Source organism: Chelonia mydas, chromosome 7 (assembly GCF_015237465.2).
Source record: "Chelonia mydas isolate rCheMyd1 chromosome 7, rCheMyd1.pri.v2, whole genome shotgun sequence".
In the NCBI taxonomy this organism is placed as follows: Eukaryota; Metazoa; Chordata; order Testudines; family Cheloniidae; genus Chelonia; species Chelonia mydas.
The window spans coordinates 42274947-42300165 of NC_057853.1; the positions used below are offsets into that span (position 1 = coordinate 42274947).

Sequence of the window (25219 nt, forward strand, 5' to 3'; positions counted from 1 at the left end):
AGGCCCGCACCCTGTTCTCCCCTCTCCAGCCCCCCTTACCTCACCACACTCCTCTGCCCTGGCCAAGTTTTTCCCTCCCCTGACCTCTCACCTTACATGCCCACGTTCCCCCTCTTGTCACATGCCCATGCCATTGCCCAGTTCTCCCCAATCCCCTCATCTCACATGCCTGTACCCTCACCCATTCCCCCCATCCTCTTTGCTTGGCATGCCCTCACTGGTTTCTCCCCCCGCAAGCCTCTTTCACCAGGCATAACCTCTTACCCTCTCCAAAGGCCCTTGCATGCACTCACCCTCACCTGCTTCCTCCCTAACTCTTTCACCTCTCAAGCCCTAATGTGCTCTCCCTCACCTGTCTCCCCTCCCCCACACACCTCACCTGGCAACACCCCTCCCCACTCTCCTCACCTTGCACGCATTTGTCCTCACTTTTCCCCTCCCCCCTTCACTCACCATCCCCTGACACTCAACAACACACAACCCTCTCTTTCTCTGTTCCCTTTCTCCCACACTTGCTCTCTTCCTGCTGCCATTAGTGGGTGATGTAAGTGGGTTTGGGGTGGGGGAGATAACCGATATCGCGGGCAGCTCTGTGCAGTGTCCATGCAGCACTCCCTGCAGGGGGGAGAGAATGCTGCTGTGGTAGCTTCTTCCTTCCTTCAGGTTAGGCTGCCAGTAGCCCTCAGAAAACGCGCGCCCCCCCGCCCCACATAGCCGCAGGGGATCATAGTTTAGCTATGGGGGAACCTGATTCTGCTCTTGTCCTGGTTTTACAGTGGTGTAACTGCATTGGTTCACTGTAGTTGTCAGTTGCCTGATTTACAGAGTGCAAGTTTTAACACAAAGGGTGACAGGCAGAAGAATAGAGGAGAGGGGTGGGGTTGTTCATCTGTGCTGCTACTTCTATTTTTTTCACTGGCCAGAGTTGTTAGAGGCAGAAACTTTGAGTTGTGTGGCAGACCCCCTTCTTCCTCCCTACATGTTCCTAAAAGTCACCTCTTCTCCTTCAATCTAACTAGAGAAGGGAAATTTACCCTTGACCTACTTTAGACTAGTATATGGTTTAGTGTGATTTTCACCTGCATTCCGTTTATCTTTTATCAGCCTTTATAGCTGATCTGATTAAAATTTGACTCTTAGCCATTAATAAAATGAGTGGAAATTCAATGGCAAAAAACTACATTAACGTTGCCTATGCATCCTTAACTCTGTTCTCTTTAAGCAATGCCCCAATACACCCTGTTAACACAAATACCCGTACACTGCCAACCCCAGTTGCTTAAATGTACTCTTCACCTCCTTTTACACCCATTCACTCTCTCCACAGGATTCCATCTAACACTAATAAAGGCCATTTTCTTTTTTTTTTTTATTGGTGCATGCATGCTGTTCTCTATTTGTCTCTCCCAAAGATTTAGTGATTGCTATCCATTACCTTAGATAAAACTTGACAGACTTAGACTGTTTTGACCTGCATCACATCAACAATTTGATCTCTAACTCTGTGCAAAATAAAATAAAATAAACCTAGAAACTCTTTGAAAAATTGCTATGTTTTTCCAGTGCTTATATCTCCACAAACCATAGCTCAAATGACCCCAAATTTGGGTCACTAACCCGACCCTGCACCCTCCTGAGGCACACCAAACTTCAAAGGACTCCAACTGAGCATGTTGCTTTTAGAGGATTTAGAAAGTTGACCTTTAAATAGAAGTGGTGATGCAACCTTAATTATAGTGGCACTGCCAAGTCAATGTTCTGGCCAAAAATTAAATATTAACTTTTGGAATTGCAGATACGCTATAATTAAGTTTACATGCTACTCTAATGTTATCAAGTCTGAGTGGGATAAGCCTACACATCTGTTTGTGGACATTAACTGTAAACCTGTATAATCTTTGCAATAAAATAGTTTTTTTTTAACATGTTTTTAAAAATAACTGTATACACAAAGAGGGTCTACTTTTCCTCTGACCCAGGCACTTAATTTCCATTAACCTTAATGGCACCTACACATGCATCAAAAAGGGGATGAACTGCAAAATTAAAAGTAAAATACTGAGTTGAGAAACAGAAAAGCATGATGAACCTGCCACAGGACTCTTATAACAACTCTGTTGCGTCTAAGCATCCAGAACTAGAGATGTCTGGAGAACAATGACAATTCCATTTTGTGACAATTTTTGAGCTCTCACAATTTGTTTTCATTCCACAGTGGAACAAAACCAAAATCTTTTGAATGTTCTTGCAAAATAGAATTGTGTCAAAACAGCTGTTTTCACATAAAAAAGCTCAGCTTTTTGATTTCTCGCTCTCCGTCTCTGGTCAGAAGTGACCGGAGAGGCTGGGACCTCAAAAACCTTCTTCACAGAACCACCGTCAAAACAGACACTTCTCCACAAAATGGTTCAGCATTGATAAAACTGTGTATTTTGATGAAATTTAAATTTTTGTTAATTTTTTTAAGACTCAAAGATACGTTGTGGACAAAAGTTACTTTTGTGGTGATTCTGCTTCCTTATAGTGGTCACCCCTAAAAACCTGCCAATTTTATTTTACTGGTGGGTAACTAAAACAAGGTTTTCTTATCATTTGCAATATTCCTCATCTCGCTATCAGAAATACCTAGAACACTGCATATACTGTTGTGACCTTATTTATCAAAGCCAAAAAATTGGCAAACAGAGAAACTGTGCACCCAGTGTAGAAGCATGTATCTTCTTTACTTCTGATCTCCCATTTTTCATTACTAAGATTACCGTGAAAACAGAATAGATCTTAAGGATTAATCATAGAATATCAGAGTTGGAAGGGACCTCAGGAGGTCATCTAGTTCAACTCCCTGCTCAAAGCAGGACCAATCCCCAATTTTTGCCCCAGATCCCTAAATGGCCCCCTCAAGGATTGAACTCACAACCCTGGGTTTAGCAGGCCAATGCTCAAACCACTTAGCTATCCCTCCCCCCAGATTCTCCTGCTCTGGGGTTCATCTTCCTACTCCTACTCTTTTGGGAAGTGTTCATTTTAACAGAATGTGCAAAATATTTACAACACATGACAAAACTATTGTTGCATTTTGCTATGAATTAAAATGTAGGCCTATTTTTGACCTGCTCTAGTGGTGGCTGGGTCACATTCAGAGGTTGATGAGCCTGATACAGATTGGCTATCAGAACTGAATTTTTCAGTTCAGGTAATAGTGATTCATGCTTTAAAATCCAAAGTTCCGAGGTTCAAACCTTGCTTCCAATGACCCATCCAGGAATGTGGTGGTACACCAGCATGCTGCACAATACAATCAAGTACACAAATAGTTCTACAAAGTTATGAATTCTCTTGAAAATAAGGTCTGGTCTATCTGATCAGAAGTGTCAGATGCTCTGTTATGCTGCAGATAATTCATTTACCTCATATTCTGGAATCTATGCCTTGTTGGATGGCATTTGGAATGACTGAATAAGACAGCAAGTTTTGATGCTTTTATTTAAAACTTTTGAGACTCAAGTACTTGAATTAAACATTTTTTCTATATTTACAGAGAGGAATTATAAAGCTTGTAAATTAATTTAATAAAAAAATCTATATTTGGTTTATGTGATGAAATAGAATGATTTTGTAGATATTGGTTGCGTGATGCCTGTTTAGGCAAACAGAACAGCTATTTTGCATTCAAGAACTGATCACACATAAACTAGCCTGATTCCCTAGAATTGGTTATGTGATAGTATTGCCAACCAACACACCAATTCTGTAAGCTTACTATAATTTAATAAAAAGAAAAGGAGTACTTGTGGCACCTTAGAGACTAACAAATTTATTTGAGTTTTTTTCATTTTCCACTGAATGCATCCGATGAAGTGAGCTGTAGCTCACGAAAGCTTATGCTCAAATAAATTGGTTAGTCTCTAAGGTGCCACAAGTCCTCCTTTTCTTTTTGCGAATACAGACTAACACGGCTGCTACACTGAAACCTATAATAGCTGATTATTAGAAAGCATAACTCATTCAGAAAAATGTTCCCTAAACACACATCTGAGGATTAATTTACAGTTGTGTCAAATATATTGGAAACAATATAGTCTGTGTGAACTCCATCAATCAGCCCTGCTCCATTGTTATGAACAAACCAGCAAGGGATATCAATGCCATGCTTGGGATCTTTTCTGTAATCTTTCTGCCAGCCCCTGAAATAGAAAACATATAACTATGTAAATAACAATGCACAAGCTACAAGTAGATAAGGTAATATTTTCTAAGGACTTGATTATAATTTACCTAGTTACTGTCAGTTTATTGTTTTTGATCACAATTGTAGCATCTGGTTTCTTGGGATCAGACCCAGGATGGATTTCAAGTATATTAAAGTCAATGTGGTGGAAAAATTGCCCTAAAAATGAGAAACAATATCAACTGTTAACATTCCATGCCTGTGGTGTGCATTAAAAAAATCATTTACGCTCCTACGTTGATTTTTCAGGCTCTCCTAAGGATCTAGGTATACAGGGCCAAATTTTCAGCAGAATGTCAAATATGCATCCACACAATTTGTGAATACACTGATTTTGCATAAGTAAATAATAACTTTCAGGCCAACTTAAGTATTATCTGTTTTGTATTCTGTATAATATCTATTTAATAATTAATAATCCTTTACTCTTCTACAGTATCTTCCATCCATCTGTGTCTAAATTTTCAGTGACTTGTGTTAAAGGAAGCCAATCTGGGCATACAGCTTCATGAAATGTGATTAGTACTATGCAAAAATGGATGGGGTTGGACAGAGTGCTGTCTAGTTATGCAAATCAAATCTTCAAAAAGATGTTTCATGTACAAGACCATTTTGTTTGAACAGCTGTAGAGCCTCACAACTGAAAATTGAGTTGCCAATAATTATCTTTAAATTATTTGATTCATGTAAATTAGTTTTGGGCTGCTTAGATTAGGGATTTTATTTCAGCTCCCTTTCTCCATAAATTGTGTCCTAACTCAAGCATACACGGTAAAATTTATCTCTTTTTATCTCCCTTCATAAATTCTTCATGGTCACCTTGTTTTCTGTTCAGCTGTATTGTTTGGAAGTCTCATCCCAAGCACCTACTGCTTTTATTCAACAATAAATACATGTACTGGGAAGCAGCCACAGTAAACCTGAACACGATTGAGCTCAGAAAACTGTTTGGTATAATTTCTGAATTCCAATTGCATGTGCACGCTTCTGGCAGAATTTGCTGCTGCTGCTGCTTCTTCTGCACTGTGTTGCACTGTTTGTGTAAAACTATTATATGGCTGGTGTAGGCTAACTAGAGCATTTTCACAAATGTTAGATAACAAACAGACATAATTGTAGTTTATTTAATAAAATACAAGGCCAAACTCAGTGGTGATATAAATGATACTGTGAGATACATGCCAGTGAGCTGATATAAACCAGGCTATGTCAGTGTGCCTGTAGGATCCTGTAACTTAAAATACCAAAGGGACGGTAGCAAGTACAGTGAATAATGCCCTACCTTAGTGATTTTCAAACTTTTTTCCTGGGGACCCAGTTGAAGAAAATTGTTGATGCCTGCAACCCAATGGGGGGACTCGGGGTTGGGACAGTGGATTGGGGTGCGGGGTTGGGGTGCGGACTTATCTCTGGCAGCTCCCAGTCAGCAGCGCAGCCGAGGTGCAGAGGCAGGCTTCCCGCCTGTCCTGGCACCACAGACCGCATTGTGCCCTGGAAGCAGCCAGCAGCAGGTCTGGCTCCTAGGCAGAGGCGCGCAAGGGGCTTCACGCGACTCTCGCCAGCAGGCAATGGGAGTGAGAAGCCGGTGCTCAGGGTGGGGGCAGTGGTATTGGACCTGCTGCTGGCCGCTTCCGGGGCGCAACGAACAGGTAGGCACTAGCCTGCCTTAGCTGGGCAGCACCACCGATGGGACTTTAATGTCCCAGTCGGCGGTGCTGACCAGAGCAACCAAGTGCCTGATGTGCCACGACCCGAACTTTGAAAAACCCTGTCCTACCTTATCTGACCTCCTACTGTTAGCATTTTCTTGCTATAGAGCCCCACTGGCCTGTAAATTACACCACCTAACACACTGGCTTACCAACATGTAATATACATCACCATTGATGATTTTTTTTCAGATTCCAAATATAGGTGCAAAAAAATGGTAAGCCTACATCTGTAATAGTTCATTACCCTTCCACCATCAGCAAACTCACTGACCTATTAGGAATACAAGCTTGTTACCCTCAACCTGAACCTGCAAGGGAAAATTGGCAGGAGTTTACATAATTCTTGAACACACAGTAGTGCTTCCAACTGATAATGCATCCTAGTAAAGATATTACACTGGCAGAAAATATGATTCAGTGGTGCTGTGCCTTTAAGGATTCAGCAATTCTCCAAAAAGAGCCATATTTTTGGAGTTTAACGTACCCACCCTACACCATATATCATTTGAAATCTTATTTTATTTATGTTCGATGAGGTACAATGTGGAGCTGTCAAGTGGTGCCATAAGCCTGTAAGTGAGGTAAACAATGGTATCCAAAATGAGCGTGTCATTTTTTTCACAGTTCCAGCAATACTGCAACATAACTACAGTTTTTACTGTCTAAGTTAATTTCAACACCTTATTGTGGTGTTCATTGGTCAAAGCTACCCACACAACAATGTATTGCAAGATGTTTAATCCTTTTGCATGGGCAAATATTTTTTTTCAGAAATGATTAATCTCTTTAGCATGTGGCAAAAATGGCAAATATCAGCATTTTGCAGTATACTAATATGAAATGTTTTCACATCACATATTATTAATTGTCAAAGTATCTCACAAGTGATTATAATAATTTTCTATATTTTCAATTGAAATTTGCTGAGCAGATCAGCCTCACTCTGAAGATTGTTCTCCAGTATCAGTAGATTCCATGCCACAGTTTGTGCTGCAGAGTGGGTAGATGTAACTGTATATGAATTCCTAATATAAAGCTTTTGTCTTTGTAGCTTTTTAATTCAATTTTTAATTCAGTGACACTTATGTACAGGTCAGTATTAGTGTTGTAGATGACAATACACAGCTTCCTACTGGACTTCAATCAAAGTGCTCAATAAACAAAAATGGCAATTTTGATAGTAACATATAGATCTAATTTAGCACACTTCTGTATACTTGTACAAAATGAAAAATAGTGGGCATTAGTGGTGGTAATGCTAACAATGCTGCTTTGGGAGTTTTATCTCTTTGGGGAAGTTACAGTACATGAAGACATTGAGGACATAAGGACCTTAAAGCTTACATCAAAGAGAAAAAGTTCTCCACAAACTTTGAAAAATGTGTTATTTGTCAAGAAAATCAAAAGAATGCAAAACTGTCAAAAGCCACCAGTGCTGGACAGAATTCTGGGATGCTGGCATCAGAAGCCAGGAGAGATGAATTGTATTGGCTGCTATTGAATGAGACTCTGAATCTGATCAGAGAGCATCATATTCACATGTTTCTATAGCCACCCGAGAAAGCTCATCCTCCAGCACTGGGTCCTGTTGTATAGTTTGCTTGAGACAAAAAACACACAAGAAAGACAAGAAACTTCATAAAATAGAAACATGACAGAGCAACCAAACTAAGGAAAGCAGCACTTCAAAGAGGAGCTGATCACATGTTGCACAGAATAGCTATGGCAGACTTGATTGCTAAGATTATCACTCCACTCTTTCTTTCTTCCTGCTTGAGTAAAACAAATCTTAAAGTAAAACCAACTAGTTACTCTGCAACAATACAATCACCTTATCATGCTGCATTTTATCAGCTCATTGAAGAGCTAGACAATGATCTTATGTACAAGAAGGCTCTTCTCCTCTCCAAGCTGCTACAAAGATATGAAGCCCTACTTCCCTCAGATATAGAAACGGCAAGATATGCCACTAGCAAGTTACAGGCAAGATTAGTAAAACCACTATGGTTCTGCAATTTCATTCCATGCACAGCATGGGCAAGGCAAGTCTAAATTGTTTTAACTTCATCTGGAGCCCACCGGAGTAGAACTCTGGTAAACATTTTCAAACTCATGGGAGGCGCCAGGGCTTGGGTTTTGGGGTGTCAGCCCTGCAGGAGGTACCGGGGCTCAGGATTCGGGGCTTCAGCCGCACAGGTGCTAATGATGATGACTAGAAATGTTACCAGGGATATTACAATTCAATTATACCTGTACATATTTATTATTAGATTGTTTTTACCTTTTACATTGCTATTGTGATGTTTTGAGGTCCCAAAGGAATCCAATTTTGTTTTGAAATAATACAGTAAGCTAACAGAGTCATTAAGCTAACAGAAACAAATGCAAATATTTTGAAGTGGTCATTTTAACATGTTGATGGTATCATTTTTTATTCCTGTTTCTATGGTAATGGCACCACATGATAGCTCCACATCATACCTCATCTTAAAGTAGACATAATAAGCTTTCAAATGATGCATGATGTGCATGTGTTTAGAAAGGGTACATTGAATTGACTATGTGTGCCGCTCACTTTATGCCCAGAATGACTGTTGAACATGAAATCAGGGCCTTGTCTTCACTATGGGGGAAAAAATGTGTGTTCTTACCATATTAGCTAACTTGAGGCAAAACCCAGGTGAAGACAAGGCAGTTTCTGGGTTTAACATATGTTAGCTGGTCAAGATATTTCCAAGGTAAAAATATACCTTTTTTCTAGTGTGGATGCATGCACAGAGAATTGGCAGATTTTGGCTGTACAGTGAGTAATGGATATTTTAATAGTGCCTATCTCTAGGTGTAAAATGATGATCAAACTAAAACAAACACTTTTCAAAGAGTTTGAGATAGTTGGTGCAATAAAGAAAACAAGTCTGTAGATGGGTATTAGGCAGACCTTAAGGTGGATCTGAGAGTCCAGTGAGGGCAAGTGAGTGAGTTTAAGCACTGGGAAAAGGAATAAGAAAAATAGTTAATAAAGCTTTGAAGAGTCTGACCCCACAAGGCCTTATGTCAATTCATACCTAATAAGCCATGGGTACGTTCAGACAGCTTGTGACTATCCAGCGTATACAATCCTAGGAAGTCCTGGTGTAGAGGATGCTTCTTCCATACTTGGTGCAAAACAATAACAAATGATGCGCCATCTCCCATTGAAAGCACCAGATTTTTTTTCCTGTTGATTACCACAGTTAGACTGGGGAAAAATGAAACCATAATTAAGAAATCTTATGTTTCTTGGTGTCATTATTGTGAACAATAACAGAATTACTAGAGATGATGAAGGACTTGAGAAAAGAAAACTGTCTGGCAAACAAGAAAAGATTTCAGCACGTAGCCTGACTGTGTGCGTGTAGTATTGAGACTGAGTGCAAAATTATCTTAGAGAAGGCTAATCCCTCTCTTTCAAATCTCTTTGCAAGCCACTTCTACTGAAACACCTACTAGAACTGGCCACCTAATAATGGATAGGCTGAGACACAACCGGATATAGTATGTAGAGTGACCAGATGTCCCGATTTTATAGGGACAGTCCCAACTTTGGGGGCTTTTTCTTACATAGGCACTTATTACCCTCCACCCCCGTCCCAATTTTTCACACTTGCTATCTGGTCACCCTAATAGTATGCCTATGTATTTGTTTATTAATAAAATGTATGCCTTTCATCACCACTTTCCTTGAATGCTGTGTGCCACTACTCCCTCCCCTTTGACTGTCTGAGCTAAGACAGTAAACTCTCCAGACTGTGTCATCAATGTTATATGCAGCGTAGTTGTAGTCATGTCAGTCCCAGGATATCAGACAGACAAGGTGGGTGAGGTAATATATTTTACTGGATCAGCTTCTGTTGGTGAGAAAGACAAGCTCTCACAGTGTGGCTCGAAAGTGTCCCTCTCTCACCAACAGAAGTTGGTCCAATAAAAGATATTATCTCACCCACCTTCTCTGTCAATGCTAGTAAAAATGAAGCTCCAATCCTGATTAAGTTCTTTGGGCATTACCACAATAAAAATATTAAATGCACAGGGCAGATTGTGTTTTTGCTATCCTGCTCTCTCTGCTGCGCAGTTCTAACAGGCTCTAGCTGTGCATCGGAGGAGAGCAGAACATTGAAGTTGATCTTCCCTTTGTTCTGAGACGAGACTTTTACTCGGAGTACCTAGTGAAAATTTAAAGAGGCAGGGCTGTGAATGTTGAAGCTAATCTAAAAACAGCAGCTGATTGTCCACTATTTTGTATCTTGGATAGTCATTTATATCTGTACAAACTGCATTAAAAATACTGCCATTCTGATCTGGGGCCTGGTATAAATAACTCCACACTGAGCAAGTAGGTGGAGAATTAGGCCCTAACTAGTTTTATTTATATATATATACACAACAGAAGAGACATTATGATTCCTCTACCTATAAATGGCATGATTTCCATTTCTGAAAAGATGTTTGTTATAATATATCTGTTTTTGTGAAACTTAAAACTCTGACAATTTATATATAGAATAGACCACACCTTGTTATTTATCTCTTAAAGATTGTTAGTCATTGTAGTATTGGGTACAAAGCTAAATCCTGTTTTACGTAAGGGGAAAATTCTGCTCTCATTTATTATTGTAAATCCAGAGAAATTTAATGATAGTTACTCTATATTTACACAGTAAAGCTGAGAGCAGAATCTAGCAGGATTTGAACCGGTATTAGAGCGTTCAGCTTATCCTTTGCATGTTCATAAAACGTATCCTAAATTTTAGTAGAGCTGTGCAAATAACAGGTTTTTCAGTTCTTTGATGATTCCAAAAAGTAAAATAAAATACAAGTTTGGGGTCAGTCAGAAAGTGAAATTTTTCAAAATTTTTGGCAAATCAAAAAGTAAAAAAAATTATTTCTGGTCAAATGAAATGTTTCATTTTGACATTTTTCTAAATGAAACATTTCAATTTTGACCATTTTAATATGTTTATGATTGATTTTTAATAAAATTAAAGGAAATTGTGAAACAAAAAGTTGTTTAGAACTGAACATTTGAAACATTTCATATAGAAAAATGTCAAAATGAAGTTTTTTGTTTTTCCCCCCCGAATTTAAAAAAAAAAAAGTTGACTGAAACAATTCAGCAAAACTGGCTTTCACAAAACATGTGCTGTTGTTGAATCTGGATTTTCCACCAAAAAAGTTTCAGATGAAAAATTTCACTCAGCTTTATTCTTTAGTGAACAATAGCATTTTCACAAATTTGAAAATTCTTGAATGATTCTGGTATTTGTGATACCCTTCTTGTCGCAGGGTGACTGTATCAAGCCAGGTGAAAACTGTCTTCTTTCTGCCCTTCTGGAGGGTTATTTTCTCAGGAGTTACTTCTAGTTTTAATTCCAGCTGCTTATTTTCAATCCCAAGTTTTCCAAAATATGTGTTTTGGATCTTTGCATCACTGCTCACTCTCTTATCTCCAATAAGCTGCCCATTGACTCTGATGCCTAAAATTTAAAAAAGGAAAGATTCTGGTCAGCATATGTCAAGGAATGACATGGAAAAACTAAATTTGAGAAAATAAATCAGTTCAGAATCACATCAGAATTGTGATCTTATTTATTGTGGTCCAGAGCAGCATGTAAGAGCTATAATGCAATGGAGAATCTGGCCTGGAGTCATCTGTTGAACGGGAATTCACTGAGAATAAGCGACCAGGGCATCAGGGTGACCAGACAGCAAATGTGAAAAATCGGGACAGAGGGTGGGGAGTAATAGGAGCCTATATAAGAAAAAGACCCAAAAATCGGGACTGTCCCTATAAAATCGGGACATCTGGTCATCCTACAGGGCATATGGAATAAGATTCTACTTGTATTGAGCGGCAGCTTCAGTGTTGAGAATGAAAAGTCTGAGCCATTATTCTCGCTCACTCATTTTAAGCCTTTTCCAGGCATTCCAGGCAAGTTATGGCGAACATTACTTCTTCAGAATTCTCATTAGTTCCATTCACTGGGCCATATAATACCTGTACAATTCCTCTGAGGGGACGGCTAAAAGTTCCTTTTCCTACTAAAAGTGAAAATATATTCACACTAATGGTGCAGTGCACTTTACCTTTTACACTAAGTGATGGAGTATTCCCTTGCTGTAGCTGTGTAACTCCCATTAATGTCACTGGAAGTTACAAGCTCACATTGTAGCATTGTGTTACAAGCTCACACAAGGAAGAGAAGGGCCCTATAAATGGAGTAAATATCCTGATTTACTGTATTTAAAGAATGAAAAACTCACCTGTAACTGGGTCATTTATTAAATTTAACACTGCACCAGTCTCTTCATTGATATTGAAACAAATGGCATCTTCTTTTTGTGGCACTGATATAATGAAGTGGGGATCTCCATCAACTGTAAATAATAATCACTAGCATGTATATAATAGTTGCAGATGTTCAAAAGTTCTGTACAAACAAAAACTAGTTAATTAAACATTATTATGTCTCCTCTTTGTTGATTTATACTGCCCCTTTAGAACAGCAACTTTTAAATTAGAATGAAATAGTGAGATTAGAATGAAAGAGTAGCCACATTTAGCAATGTGTCTAGCTAATATCAACATATTTTACTGGTGGAGGGCTGGAGGTAGGAGAAATTGGAACCCAATGAGATTTCTGGACCTAAAGATAACAAATACACATGTGAGTTTTAGCAAAATAGTTTTGTTGTGATAAGTGTGTGTGTTGTGATAAGAGTGTCCAGTTACAAGGCCATTTACATAAGAGGCAATTTTGTTTGGAAAACATGATATCCTAATGCAAAAAGTCTTAGAATTAGACCAAAGAATACAGCTGAGCTTAATGTGTATAGTTAAGAGATCATTTGATTCCTGCAAAATGTTTCCACGAATAGAGAAATGCCAAAAAGATAAATTTCTGGGAAGAGAGATTTAGGGGGGCTAGATAAAGAGAAGCTGGATATAACACCCATTTTTTTGCAAAACTAAAAGCTAACCCACAATGTTTAGCAAAATCTAAACAATCCTGGTTTTGTCCATCTGTTCAATATGACATGGAATTGTGGAAGAGTTAAAGCTATGTAAAATCAATATAATATACCCCAGTACTCTGGCTTGCTGCTAGGAAGAGAGCAACAAATTGGGAAAATTTCTAAAATTTACTTATAGAATTGACCCTATTGAAAGATCTTCTGAATATGAAACTTTTAAATTCTACAAGTGAAGAAAAAAATCTATAACCCAACTACTAAAATTTAACATACTAGGGGTACACCAGGTGGCACACCAAGAAGTAAGCCCTTAGCCTCGAGTAAGCTCTGTTGAGACAGTAACAACAAGGAGGGACATAAAAAAATGCTGGTGAAAGTAGGAGACTGAGTGAGTACCATTCAGACAAAGAAGAGAAAAGTAAGGGTTATTGTCAAGAGGTTTAGGAGCAGAAAGAAAGACCAGGTTAAGGATTAAACCAGTGAAGGTTGACTGTTATAAAAGAATAAGGGAAATGTAGAGCAAATTAAATTTAAAACAAACTCACCACTAGTATATAGGGAAGGGACTGAAGGACTACTGTACTGATAAGAATGTGTTGGATCTGCATAGAAACAAAGAACAAAGATTATTAGAACTAAAATCAAAATTTGCACACTGTATCTACAACACAGGTAGGATATTAACAATTTAAATTACTTGTTAAAGCTTAACTTCTATTCTAGTTCTAATACATAATGGTTATGGTTTGATGGTACTGCTCTGCACTGCCATGTGCAAAACCCAGGCTTAAGGGTCAATCCCAGTCTCCAATTTACTGATTCAGCAGGTACTAGAAGTAATTGTGTTTATTCTCTGTGAATGACTGGGTATCACAAACAGGTTGTGAAGATATTTCCTCTGATATTTCTTGTCTGGAAGAAGACAGGCTGAGAGAGTACTTAAGGCTGGAAGAGGGAGGCAGAGGACTAAAAGCAGAACAAATGGAGAAGATTGTCCGGTCTTTCTCAGGTACATGGGAGATTATCTACACACACACACACACACACACACACACACTGTTTGCTATAGCTGCAGTGTGACAGTTGCTGCTGCTCTTGAATCAGGCAAAGTGTTGTCAGGATAGACAAACTCATTTACATTGTCTTCATCATCTGATGCTCTCCACTTGAGGCACCAAAGGAACTCTCTTCCAGTGATTCCAAAGTGTGGCTCAGAGATTCCTGATGAATATTTTGGCAAGGTGTGGAAACCTGATCTGTGATGCTTCACAGCTGTAAGACTCGAGCCCTAAATCACAAGGATGTATATGGCTGTTCAATCTTCAGTTACATTTTATGTTGAGTTTGTTAAAATATAGGTGAAAACACAGACAAACTAATTTCCCTCTGCCTGATCATTTTTGTTGCCTGAAATGATTCCTTTGACAACTCTAGTTCATTCAGAAACTCAAGATTATGACTTACATGATTGAGTGCCTGGGGCAGCCCTTGCTGTGAATGAAACAAAACAGTATTAGGACAGATAAATGAAAGACAAAAATAAAAGATATCCTGCATTTGTCTATAGATTTCTAGATGTTTAGAAAACACATACTGAATCATCCCTTGCTTCCCAAGCTGAGAGCATTCCAGGGACAGCAAACCCAACTCTTGGAGAAAGGAAATGTCTTGTGTAGCTTTTGAGAAATCTGCTCAGGCCAACATGCAGAGCAGCACTAATAAGATCCGAAGGGAGCTTTCCGACAATATTGGAGCCCTTAAGAGTTAGGGAATAGGAGTGAAGCAAATGTAGATATGAATATTGATAAACAACTACACTACTCTAGCAAAGTTGAAACTTACATGGGACATTTAAACAAAAAATCTTACCATGAATAGCATAAATCTGGCCTATCCCCAGAAGTGCAGGGGAGGGGGGAAGTGGGTTAGGAAAAACATTTGAAGAAAAGGATAGTTAAGAACTAGAACAGGTTACCAAGGGAGGCTGTGGAATCCCCATCATTGGAGTTTTTTAAGAATAAGTTGGACTAACACCTGTCGAGGATGGTCTAGGTACACATCGTCCTCTCTCAGGGGGATGGACTAGATGACTTCTCAAGGTCCCTTCCAGCCCTACATTTCTATGATTCTATGTAGCATAGATGCAGACACAGTACATGGACCAAATTCTGCCCTTTTCTTTAACCCCTGGAAGAAGCAAAGTCAACAATCCATTCCTAAGGCCAGACCATCTCCTCTAAAAGTAAAACCTGTTGGGGTGGAGGTGGGGTTGTCTCTGAGGATCCTCTTTTGCCATTCCTTACCAATTTGGCTGGGGGCATGTGTTTTCCATCCACCACAGGGCCTGCCCCAAAACCTGCCAGATCCCCAGGAATCTCTAAGAGGCCAAGACCATCTGCCTGGAGGCCCAGTGCTTCTATGCCTGTTCTCTGACAGCATGGCTGTGTTGGGGGATTCTCATGGGGGCTGTGAGACTGTCCACAGAAAAGACATATTATCTCATCTTGTCCTGGTAAACTCTGTGGCTGGAGGGGGAATGGTGTACATCCTGTCTGACTTTACCCACTCCACTGCTTTGTCAGTCTCCTCCACCTCTCCCATGTGGATCCTAGACTTATGGAGCAGCCTTTATGGGGACGAGGTGACTTGGTGCTGAATGGGCAACTGACACCCCTGGTCCTCCATGTGAGAGGAGAGAAATCTGTGGACCAAGAGTCTCCTCCATATAATTATAGGTGAATGATCCTGCCCATGAAAAGCAACTAACAATTCTTATTATTTGCTTGTGTTAGGCACCTAGAGTCTACCATGACAGGTTCATTACAATTTCCAAAGACAGATGGAGCTGAGTGAACAATGAAAACAATTATTTACAAATATTCTGCTTGAAAAAAATCATAAAATTCTTACACATTTATGAATTATTCACTCAGAATACTGCTCAAATAATTTTATTTTTTGTAAAGTGTGTAATTTGTCAAATAGATGATTCAGCAACTAATACCCGACCAGTGCTAAGAGACAGAAGTATTGGGTAAAACAAATAGAATTTGAAACTTACCTTCAGCTGTTACCAGGGATGGATACGAAATAATAATAATAAAAAAAAAAGTTAACTGTTAGTTTCAGGCATACAGTTAAACAGTTGGATAATCTGCTCTAATATGAAACACCATTTTAATTAGGTATTCTGAAGAAAAAAATCAAATATGGTTTGATGGTTCAGACATAACTCTTGTAGCACTTTAAATTTCAAGCCCATATTCTTGCTGTTGATGTGAGTGAATGTAAACCAACTGCAAGGGGAACAAATGAAAAGAAAATGTTTAACATATGGGACAAGAAATCTGGAATCAATTATGCATGTGAAAAATTAATATTAGCCCGGGGGAATAGTTATACTGGCAATTGCTTTACTCTGTCTCACTTTCATGAAGCTGCCTTGACAATTTTATATCCCTGTTGCAATTTTCATGATATGCGATGAGACCCTTCATACTTCTCGAAGAGCTGATGACTATGGTTGAATCTGTAACCCCATTTGTATGTCTGGAAGGGGCAGGTTGGTCAGCTGGGAGCACATCTGAAGGCCAGGGATTTGTGAAGAAACTGTCAGAGTGCTGGGAAGCAAGCAAGGAAAACCATTAGGCTAGTGGAGGGGAAGTCCAGCTGGGGTGTTTTGTGGAAGGTTTGGTGGACTTAATCCAAGGACAAGAGACAAATGAGGAGAATCAAAGCAATGTATGTGGTGAAGTGATAGCTGAGGCACTGAAAAGGAATGTACTTGTCTTAATTTCTTCAGTACAGCTTACTAAAGATGGACAGAGTGATTCTTCATGCCATATAGATTAAAGTAGGAGAAAATAGGCTGTAAGAGGGAATGATAATTTAATGAACAACTAGCTAATAACTAACAAAGCAAACAAGAACAAAGGAAAGATAAATGGATCTGAATTTTAAATGACTACTTTCTTCTATTGCATCATATACGTATATTGTGTTTTCCAAACATGAAGACATTATACCTGCCCTTCAGTTATCTAAATGTCTCGAGTATGCAAAACCTTACAAGAGTACTCTGTCTTCATGTGAGTAAGAACTTGCTGCATCTGGTCCTGAATTAAAACAATATACAGAAAAGTATAGGAGGAAGGGATGTGAACTGAAGTTGAGCATGTCTAGATTATTTAGGTTAAAAGTGTTTCTTGGTTTTATTTATTGTTTTGAGATGTTCGTATTTTTATATACCATGATTTCAAATTTACAGTATATTTTAAATTTATGGGCAAATGGGTAGCAATTGAAGGTGGACTGATGGAAGTGAGTTTAAAGGAGGAAAATGATTCTGTGTGGTGCACAGAAGAAAGCTATACTAGCCATAGGAGGGCATGGCTTGGAAAATATATTTGCATATATATTTGAAACTCTGCTTCAGTGTGAAAAGCCCCTCTCTAAGGGAATGTCAAATGGTCATTTGAATTTCCTTAGTAAAGTAAAACTGAAAATGTCTGTACCTTCTACCAGTTTATCAGCAATTGCAGCTTTATCTTCATTATCTTCTGGCTTCGTAACCACCATGGATGTCAAAGGTGTCACAAACTTGTATTTCAGAGAGAGCTCCAGGGCTTCCGCTGTAAGATTTTCCTTTTCTTCTCCCTGAGTTACAGTGCTGAATGAAGGGAGAGAATCAGAACTTAAACTTTCTACAAAGCCAAATCATTAAACACTGGATTAAGCATTTTATTCTCCCTCTAAAATATGAAGCTATCCATTTCTCTGCTGAAAAGAAATACACATTTCCTTTTGAGAGCACTCCTCCTGACTTCACTGAGGGGCAGGACAGGTAGCCACAGTCTGATCCTGTATTTGCACTCCTTTAAAATTAACTTGAAAAAAACAAAAAGAACAGGAGTACTTGTGGCACCTTAGAGACTAACAAATTTATTTGAGCATAAGTTTAAGCATAAGGAGCCACAAGTACTCCTGTTCTTTTTGCGGATACAGACTAACACGGCTCCTATTCTGAAACTTGAAAAAACAATACATACTATTCTTTGGCCTTCTCATGGGTGTATTTATGTGATGGAAAGTAAATTAGGTAAACAGTTCTGAATTTTCTGCGCATGGGTAATGGATATCGCCAATTAGCTGCCCAGTGTTTTCATGCTATTTCACAGAGACTGTTAATTTATATTTCGTTACCGTTTTTCCAGTAATTGTTGGATGGTGAGATAAGCCCAAAGCCTCTCAATGTAATCCCCAAATATGTACTCCTGTTCTTGGAGAGCTTTTGCCGTTTCTTCGACATCTGCTTGTTCACTAAATGTCACATCATTTTCTGCCTGTTAGGAATAAAGAAATTTCTCTTTGTAACAGACAGGTATGACTGAACCCTGACTATCCAGAGGTCACAGGAGACATCCAAACTCTTCATATAACCTACGGTTTGGAAAATGAGGATCTACAGTAAATTAATGAACTTCATGATCCTGCACTGAGAATTGCACAGGTTCAGAAGTCAGTATCAGTGCCTTTGCTCAGTAGCTCCTCAGCTGCTAGAAGTATATACATGGGGACAGAACACATTTGCAAAATTAACATTGAAATTTGGTTAATCAGGATTTACCTGTACATTGCTTATGCTGTGTATTTAACATGGCAACAGGTCTGTGCATACACAGATATAGTAGCTGGCCTAGTGGTAGCACAATTTCTGTATTTTAAATATATCTAGTTTCAGATGATAATAATTGTAACGTGAAGTGGACCAATGTGTGTCACAGTACATATACAAGTGATACTGTACATTTGATAAATATTCTCTGTATGAAAGTGGTACATTCGTGTTGGGTTTTTTAAAATTGTTCTAGAATCCAGGACTGGAAATAATTTTTAGTCCACTTAATTTTTGCTCCTATTAGGTACTATTTCCATTGGAAGGCCTTTCAAATATTCAATTGACTTAGAGAATGGGAAGTATTCCTCAAAGGATTAAAGACTATTTTGGAGGACAAATGAATTTCACATGCAAACCAAATCACCAGAATTCTTGGGGGGAAGTGGCAAGACTGGTATCTGGCTTTCACTTAGCAATACTGTATTAGAACAAGATATTCATACTGTCATACTGATGAATCTTGAATTGTACTTTTTACAAAGTTTGCATACAAAGTTAAAAGCCACAGATTATTCCATTCAACTATTAAATACCATGTTAATGAAACAATAAGGTTAACCATTCAAAGACAAAAAAAAATCATCAAGAGATGTAAACATTAAGGTTCTCATAGCAACACTAACTTACTCAAATTGGACATATTGTACAAAGTTACTCCAGATTGATAGAGTAATTCAAAGAAAAATTTAGCTAAATAAATTTCATGCCTTTTGGTGTATTTAAATTCTCCATACTCTGCAATATTTTTTTTCATAGAATAAAGGTATAGTGGGGAATTTTTATGCACTGCCAAATTTGGAATCTCCCACATTCCGACATTTTATGTAGCAAAGAAAGGCTTGAAACAATCACAATAGACCCATACTTACACCTTGAGCTTTCACATCTGCAGTCAAACTGTTCAGGTCATTATCTGTAATACGTCCAGCCACCACGATTTCAGAGCCATCATAATAGTGCTTAAAATTGTTTTGAGTTAAATCAGATATTGCATTTTCAGGGTAGTTTATCTTCACTTCTGTAAGCATGGGATTGGCTACTTCCGCATAAAAACCCTAGAGGGAAGAGAGGGGGAGCTTATAATTAATAAATATATAATTTATAGACACTCCTGTGCCCACAGACCTCTTGACACCTTAACAAATAAACAAAACTCTTCATTAGACCATGCTGCCTCCCAATTTATAGTCATTCCACTTTGCACCTTTACAAGAGAAGAAGAAAGCTGTTACCTGGAAAGCTAGCACCCCAGCACCTGGTCATATTTTGTTTAGTTACATTGAAAGTGGAGGCAAATGTCATCAGAAATATCAGTGTGACTGCCATCATTGACTTAATTTATATTGTTATGGTTTTACCTCCATTTGTATGGCTGAATCAGAATCTGGATAGATGCGACGAGCCACCCCTTTATTCTCTAGTGCCATCTTTTCTAGAAAATTATAGTCAACAGAATAGCCAAAAGCCAGGTTGTATAAGGGGTATCTTCCTTGAATGGCTTTTTTTACATTTGCTTGAATTTCCTGAAGGTTTGATACACCTGCATATTAAATAATACAAAACAAATAGGCTTTAAGATTTTGTTTATGAAAACAATAGCAAACAGCAAAAAAAAAGAATGAAATGTGGTTAGTTATTTTTTATTTAGATTTTTCAGGGTGTGACTATCATGTTTTCTGGGCATCATTAATTCTAAACTAACTTTAGACAAAGTATATACAAATGTCTAACTTAGAAGGCAGACTACCCTTAAAACAAACCAAAACCAAAACCCTTTATTAACCCCATAAATAAGATTCACCAAGAGGCAGAGTACACACAAGCCACGTTTGTGTTTTCAGGATTCTGAGTTGTTCAGGGACTGGTGCAGCCCTCAGCATAACTCAGTGAAGTCCCATGTAGAGTTCTGTTATGACATCCCGGGAGTGGCTGCTTTGCTTATGGGCAACTTCACAAGTGGGAGTAGCATGTATTATGGAGATCTCCTCCAAACTTCTGGCCCCATCCTGGCATGCCCCCGGGAAATTCTCTTCTACCCCTTTAGTGCCACCTTTAAGAGGGCCCTGGTGCAATGGCGATTAGGGCACAGAATGGGTGGAAGAATCCCATTCCTCATGTTTATTCATTACCAAGAGATGAAACTCTATATTAAAGAAAATGTGCACCATCATAACAATTATTCAGTTACACCAGTAAAAACCCATAATGTAGACATGTTGCACCAGCACAAAGCAGGGCATACAGCCGTTTAGCTTAATTAACAAATACCCTTCCCATGAGTGCAGGACATCTAAATTAACGGTTTGCATCAGTGTAACTGAACTAATTTAGCTACACGAATGAAAATGTTCTTAATATAGCAAGGATGATATCTAATTGGGTGGTGGTTTAGTAATGTGGCAAAATTGTGAGTAGGATGAGACCACCAAAGATATAGTGGATATATACTTGTGGTAGATAGTGAATCACAAACTGAAACCAAAGACCTGATTCTCTAGTCGGCTATAGCAGCTTAACCTTAGTGTAATGCCATTGAAATCAGTGGTGAATCAGGTCTCACGTCTCCTGAAATTAAAGAATGGTGAACTAAAACTGAAGTAATTATTTTCCTTCACCTGCTTAAGTCCACTTTACTGTTTGCTTCATTTACCAAGACACCTACCTACATTGGGGTGACCATCCGTTAACGAGATAATTATAGATGCACTTCTCTTGGGCACAGAATTTGTTTCAAAAGCTGTAGTCAGCATTTCAATTCCCTTCATTAAACCACCATGTAGGTTTGTCACTGCAATGTAGAGACACAAATTAGGGTTGAAAACTCGTGGTCAAAAATAGAAATGTTTTAATCATAGATTCATAGAAATATAGGGCGGGAAAGGAACTCAGGAGGACATATCGTCCAGCCCCACAGGCCGTGGCAGGATTAAGTATACCTAGACCATCCCTGACAGATGTTTTTCTAAACTGTTCTTAAAAAAAGACGGTTACTCACCTTTGTAACTGTTGTTCTTCGAGATGTGTTGCTCATATGCATTCCAATTAGGTGTGCGTGCACGATCGTTGGAAGATTTTTACCCCAGCAACACTCAGTGGGTCGGCTGAGGCACCCCCTGGAGTGGCGCATTCATGGCGCCGGATATATGCCCCTGCTGACCCAGTGCCCCCTCAGTTCCTTCTTGCCGGCTACCCTGACAGAGGAGAAGGAGGGCAGGTTTGGAATGGATATGAGCAACACATCTCGAAGCACAACAGTCACAAAGGTGAGTATCCGTCTTTTCTTCTTCAAGTGCTTGCTCATATCGATTCCAATTAGGTGCCTCCCAAGCCTTACCTAGGCGGTGGGGTCGGAGTGAGATGTCGCGGAGTGAAGGACCGCTGAGCCAAATGCAGCATCACCCCTGGACTGCTGAATTATCACATAGTGGGTGGCGAAGGTATGCACTGATGACCAAGCTGCTGCCCTACATATCTCCTGTATGGGTACGTGTGCCAGGAAAGCAGAAGATGAAGTCTGAGCCCGTGTGGAGTGGGCAGTAAGGTGCGTAGTTGGGACACCAGCCAAGTCATAGCACACACGGATGCATGATGTGATCCAGGAGGAGATGCGCTGGGAGAAGACCGGAGGGCCCTTCATCTGGTTGCTGCCACAGCAACAAACAGCTGCAACGTTTTCCTGAAAGGTTTCGTTCACTCAATGTAGAAGGCGAGGGCCCTGCGAACATCCAGGGAGTGCAGCTGTTGTTCCCGTCGAGAGGCGTGCGGCTTCAGATAGAAGACAGGGAGGAAGATGTCTTGGTTGAGATGGAAGGCAGACACCACCTTAGGGTGGAAGGCCAGGTGGGGTCGCAGCTGTACCTTGTCCTAATGGAACACTGTATACGGTGGTTCCGATGTGAGTGCCCTGAGCTCAGACACGCTTCGCTGAGGTGATAGCTACGAGGAGGCTGTCTTCCAGGAAAGGTACAGGAGCAAGCAGGTGGCCATCAGCTTGAACAGGGCAGCCATGAGTTTGGAGAGGACCAGGTTAAGATCCCACCTAGGGACCAGTTGTCGAATTTGTGGGAACAGGCGCTCCAACCCCTTGAGAAATCTGCTGACAATGGGATTGGAGAAGACCGAATGCCCGTTTTTGCCTGGGTGGAAAGCTGAAATAGCTGTCAAGTGCACTTTGATGGATGATATTGCCAAGCCCTGCTGTTTTAAGGACAGGAGGCAGTTCAAGATGATAGGTACTGACGCATGTAGTGGGGTCATATGACTTTGAGTGCTCCTGCAGGAAAAATGCTTTCACTTGGCTAAGTACGTGGACATGGTAGAGGGCTTCCTGCTACCCAAAAGGACTTGCTGTACCAAGCGAGAGCAGCACAGCTCAGATTGAGTTAGCCATGTAGCATCCACGCTGTGAGGTGGAGAGATTGCAGGTTGGGATGACAGAGTCGTCTGTGGTCCTGAGTGATCAGGTCTGGCCACAGCGGGAGTGGAATTGGAGTATCCACCGACAGCTCTAGGAGAGTGGTATACCAGTGCTGTCTGGGCCACGCCGGGGCGACCAAAATCTGACGGGCTCTGTCCCTGTGCAGCTTAAGCAGGACCCTGTGGACTAGCGGGAATGGAGGAAAGGCGTAGTACAGGTGATCCTTCCACTGTATGAGGAAGGCGTCCGACAGGGAACCCGGAGAGCGTCCTTGTAGAGAGCAGAACATTTGGCATTTCCAATTCTCGCGAGAGGCAAATAGGTCTATCAGGGGAAAGCCCTACTTCAGGAAGACAGAGTAAATGACGTCCAGGCGAACAGACCTCTCGTGAGCCTGGAATGATCTGCTGAGGTGGTCCGCTAAGGTGTTCTGGACTCCTGGGAGAAACGACGCCACCAGATGGATTGAGTGGGCTATACAGAATTCCCACAGATGAGTGGCCTCCTGACAGAGGGGGGATGACCGGGCTCCCCCTTGCTTGTTGATGTAAAACAAGGCCGTTGTGTTGTCTGTGAGGACCGCAACACAACGGCCTTGAATGCACTCTTGGAAAGCTTGATATGCCAGGCGCACAGCTCTGAGTTCCCGTACGTTGATGTGCAGGGATAACTCTCCTGCCAACCATAGCCCCTGTGTACGGAGGTCCCCGAGGTGGGCTCCCCATCCCAGGGATGACGCATCCGTGACTAGGGACACGGAGGGCTGCGGGGAGTGAAATGGCACCCCTTCGCACGCTGATTTGGGGTCCAGACACCAGCATAGAGAGGCTAATATCCCTGGCGGGATGGTAACCACCGTGCTCAAGCTGTCCCGACCTGGGCAGTATACTGTTGATAGCCAGGCTTGGAGTGGACGTAGTTGCAGCCAGGCATGCATGGTCACATACATGCAAGAGACCATGTGTCCCAGGAGGCATAGGCATGTTTTCACGGTTGAGGTCGGGAAGCTTTGCAGGTTGTGGACGATGTTCGCCAGGGATTGGAAGCGTGCTTCCGGCAGAAGTGCTCGGGCTAGGCCTGAGTCTAAGACAGGTCCTATGAATTCTATCCTCTGGGTTGGCACCAGAGAGGATTTCGCGACATTGAGCAGGAGGCCCAGTCGATTGAACATGTTCATGGTGAGCTGAACATGAGACTGCACCTTATCCCTGGAGCGACCCCGAATAAGCCAGTTGTCGAGTTATGGGAACACCTGGATCCGTTGTCGACAAAGGGAGGCAGCCACAACAGCCATGCACTTGGTAAACATGCTGGGGGCCGTGGACAGGCCAGAAGAAGGACGGTGAATTGAAAGTGCTGTTGATGGACCACAAAGCAAAGGAAATGTCTGTGCGCTGGGTAGATTGTAATGTGGAAGTACGTGTCCTTCATGTCGAGGACAGCATACCAGTCTCCAGGATCTAAGGAAGGAATAATGGTCCCTAGTGAGCCCATGCGGAACTTCAACTTTATCATGAATATGTTGAGTCCACGTAGGTCCAGGATGGGCCGAAGCCCGCCCTAGGCCTTGGGGATTAGGAAGTAGTGGGAGTAAAAACCCCTGCCCCTTGACTCTCTTGGAACCTCCTCTATCGCTCCCACAGCTAGGAGTGATTGGACCTCCTGTAGAAGGAGGTGCTCGTGAGAAGGGTCCCTGAAGAGGGGAAAGCAAATTGAAGCAAACCCCTTTCCACCGTGCGTAGGACCCAACGGTCTGATGTTATGTGAGACCATGCATGGAGGAAATGGGAGAGACGATCTTGGAAGGCGGGGAAGGATCCTGAATGGAGACTGGTGCTCCATCCTCGGGTGCACCTTCAAAAGTTCTGCTGAGGCCCTGCTGATGGCTTGGGAGGGCCCTGGCCTTGGCTGGCTTGGTGGCCAGTTTGTTTTCTTCTACCACCTCAGCTGTGTCTTCTAAAGAAGTCCTGTCTTGGCCAAGGGGGAGGGTAGGACCTCTGAGGCTGTGGTCTGAAGGGTCTTCTCTGCATTACTGGGGTATGCATTCCCAGAGAGCGCATGATAGTTCTCGAGTCCTTCAGACTCTGCAGCCCTGAGTCTGTCTTCTCGGAAAATAGGCTCTGGCCATCAAAAGGCAGGTCCTGGAGGGTCTGCTGCAACTCTGGTGGTAAGCC

General features: G+C 40.9%; 1 protein-coding gene across 1 annotated transcript in view; it reads right to left on the bottom strand.

Annotated features, from left to right (window-relative positions):
• Positions 1 to 3947: 3947 nt before the first annotated feature.
• The window catches only part of LOC102947070 (inter-alpha-trypsin inhibitor heavy chain H3), a 42911-nt gene continuing 21639 nt past the window's right edge, over positions 3948 to 25219 (bottom strand). The window contains exons 10-22 of the mRNA XM_037904400.2: positions 21291 to 21416; positions 19987 to 20168; positions 19498 to 19683; positions 18154 to 18293; positions 17466 to 17620; positions 16013 to 16018; positions 14416 to 14442; positions 13497 to 13553; positions 12241 to 12354; positions 11249 to 11453; positions 9006 to 9178; positions 4276 to 4387; positions 3948 to 4184 (exon numbers count right to left, since the gene is read on the bottom strand). Of these exons, the coding sequence (XP_037760328.2) occupies positions 4040 to 4184; positions 4276 to 4387; positions 9006 to 9178; positions 11249 to 11453; positions 12241 to 12354; positions 13497 to 13553; positions 14416 to 14442; positions 16013 to 16018; positions 17466 to 17620; positions 18154 to 18293; positions 19498 to 19683; positions 19987 to 20168; positions 21291 to 21416 (1628 nt within the window). The 3' untranslated portion in view covers positions 3948 to 4039. The remainder of the gene's footprint in view (positions 4185 to 4275; positions 4388 to 9005; positions 9179 to 11248; positions 11454 to 12240; positions 12355 to 13496; positions 13554 to 14415; positions 14443 to 16012; positions 16019 to 17465; positions 17621 to 18153; positions 18294 to 19497; positions 19684 to 19986; positions 20169 to 21290; positions 21417 to 25219) is intronic.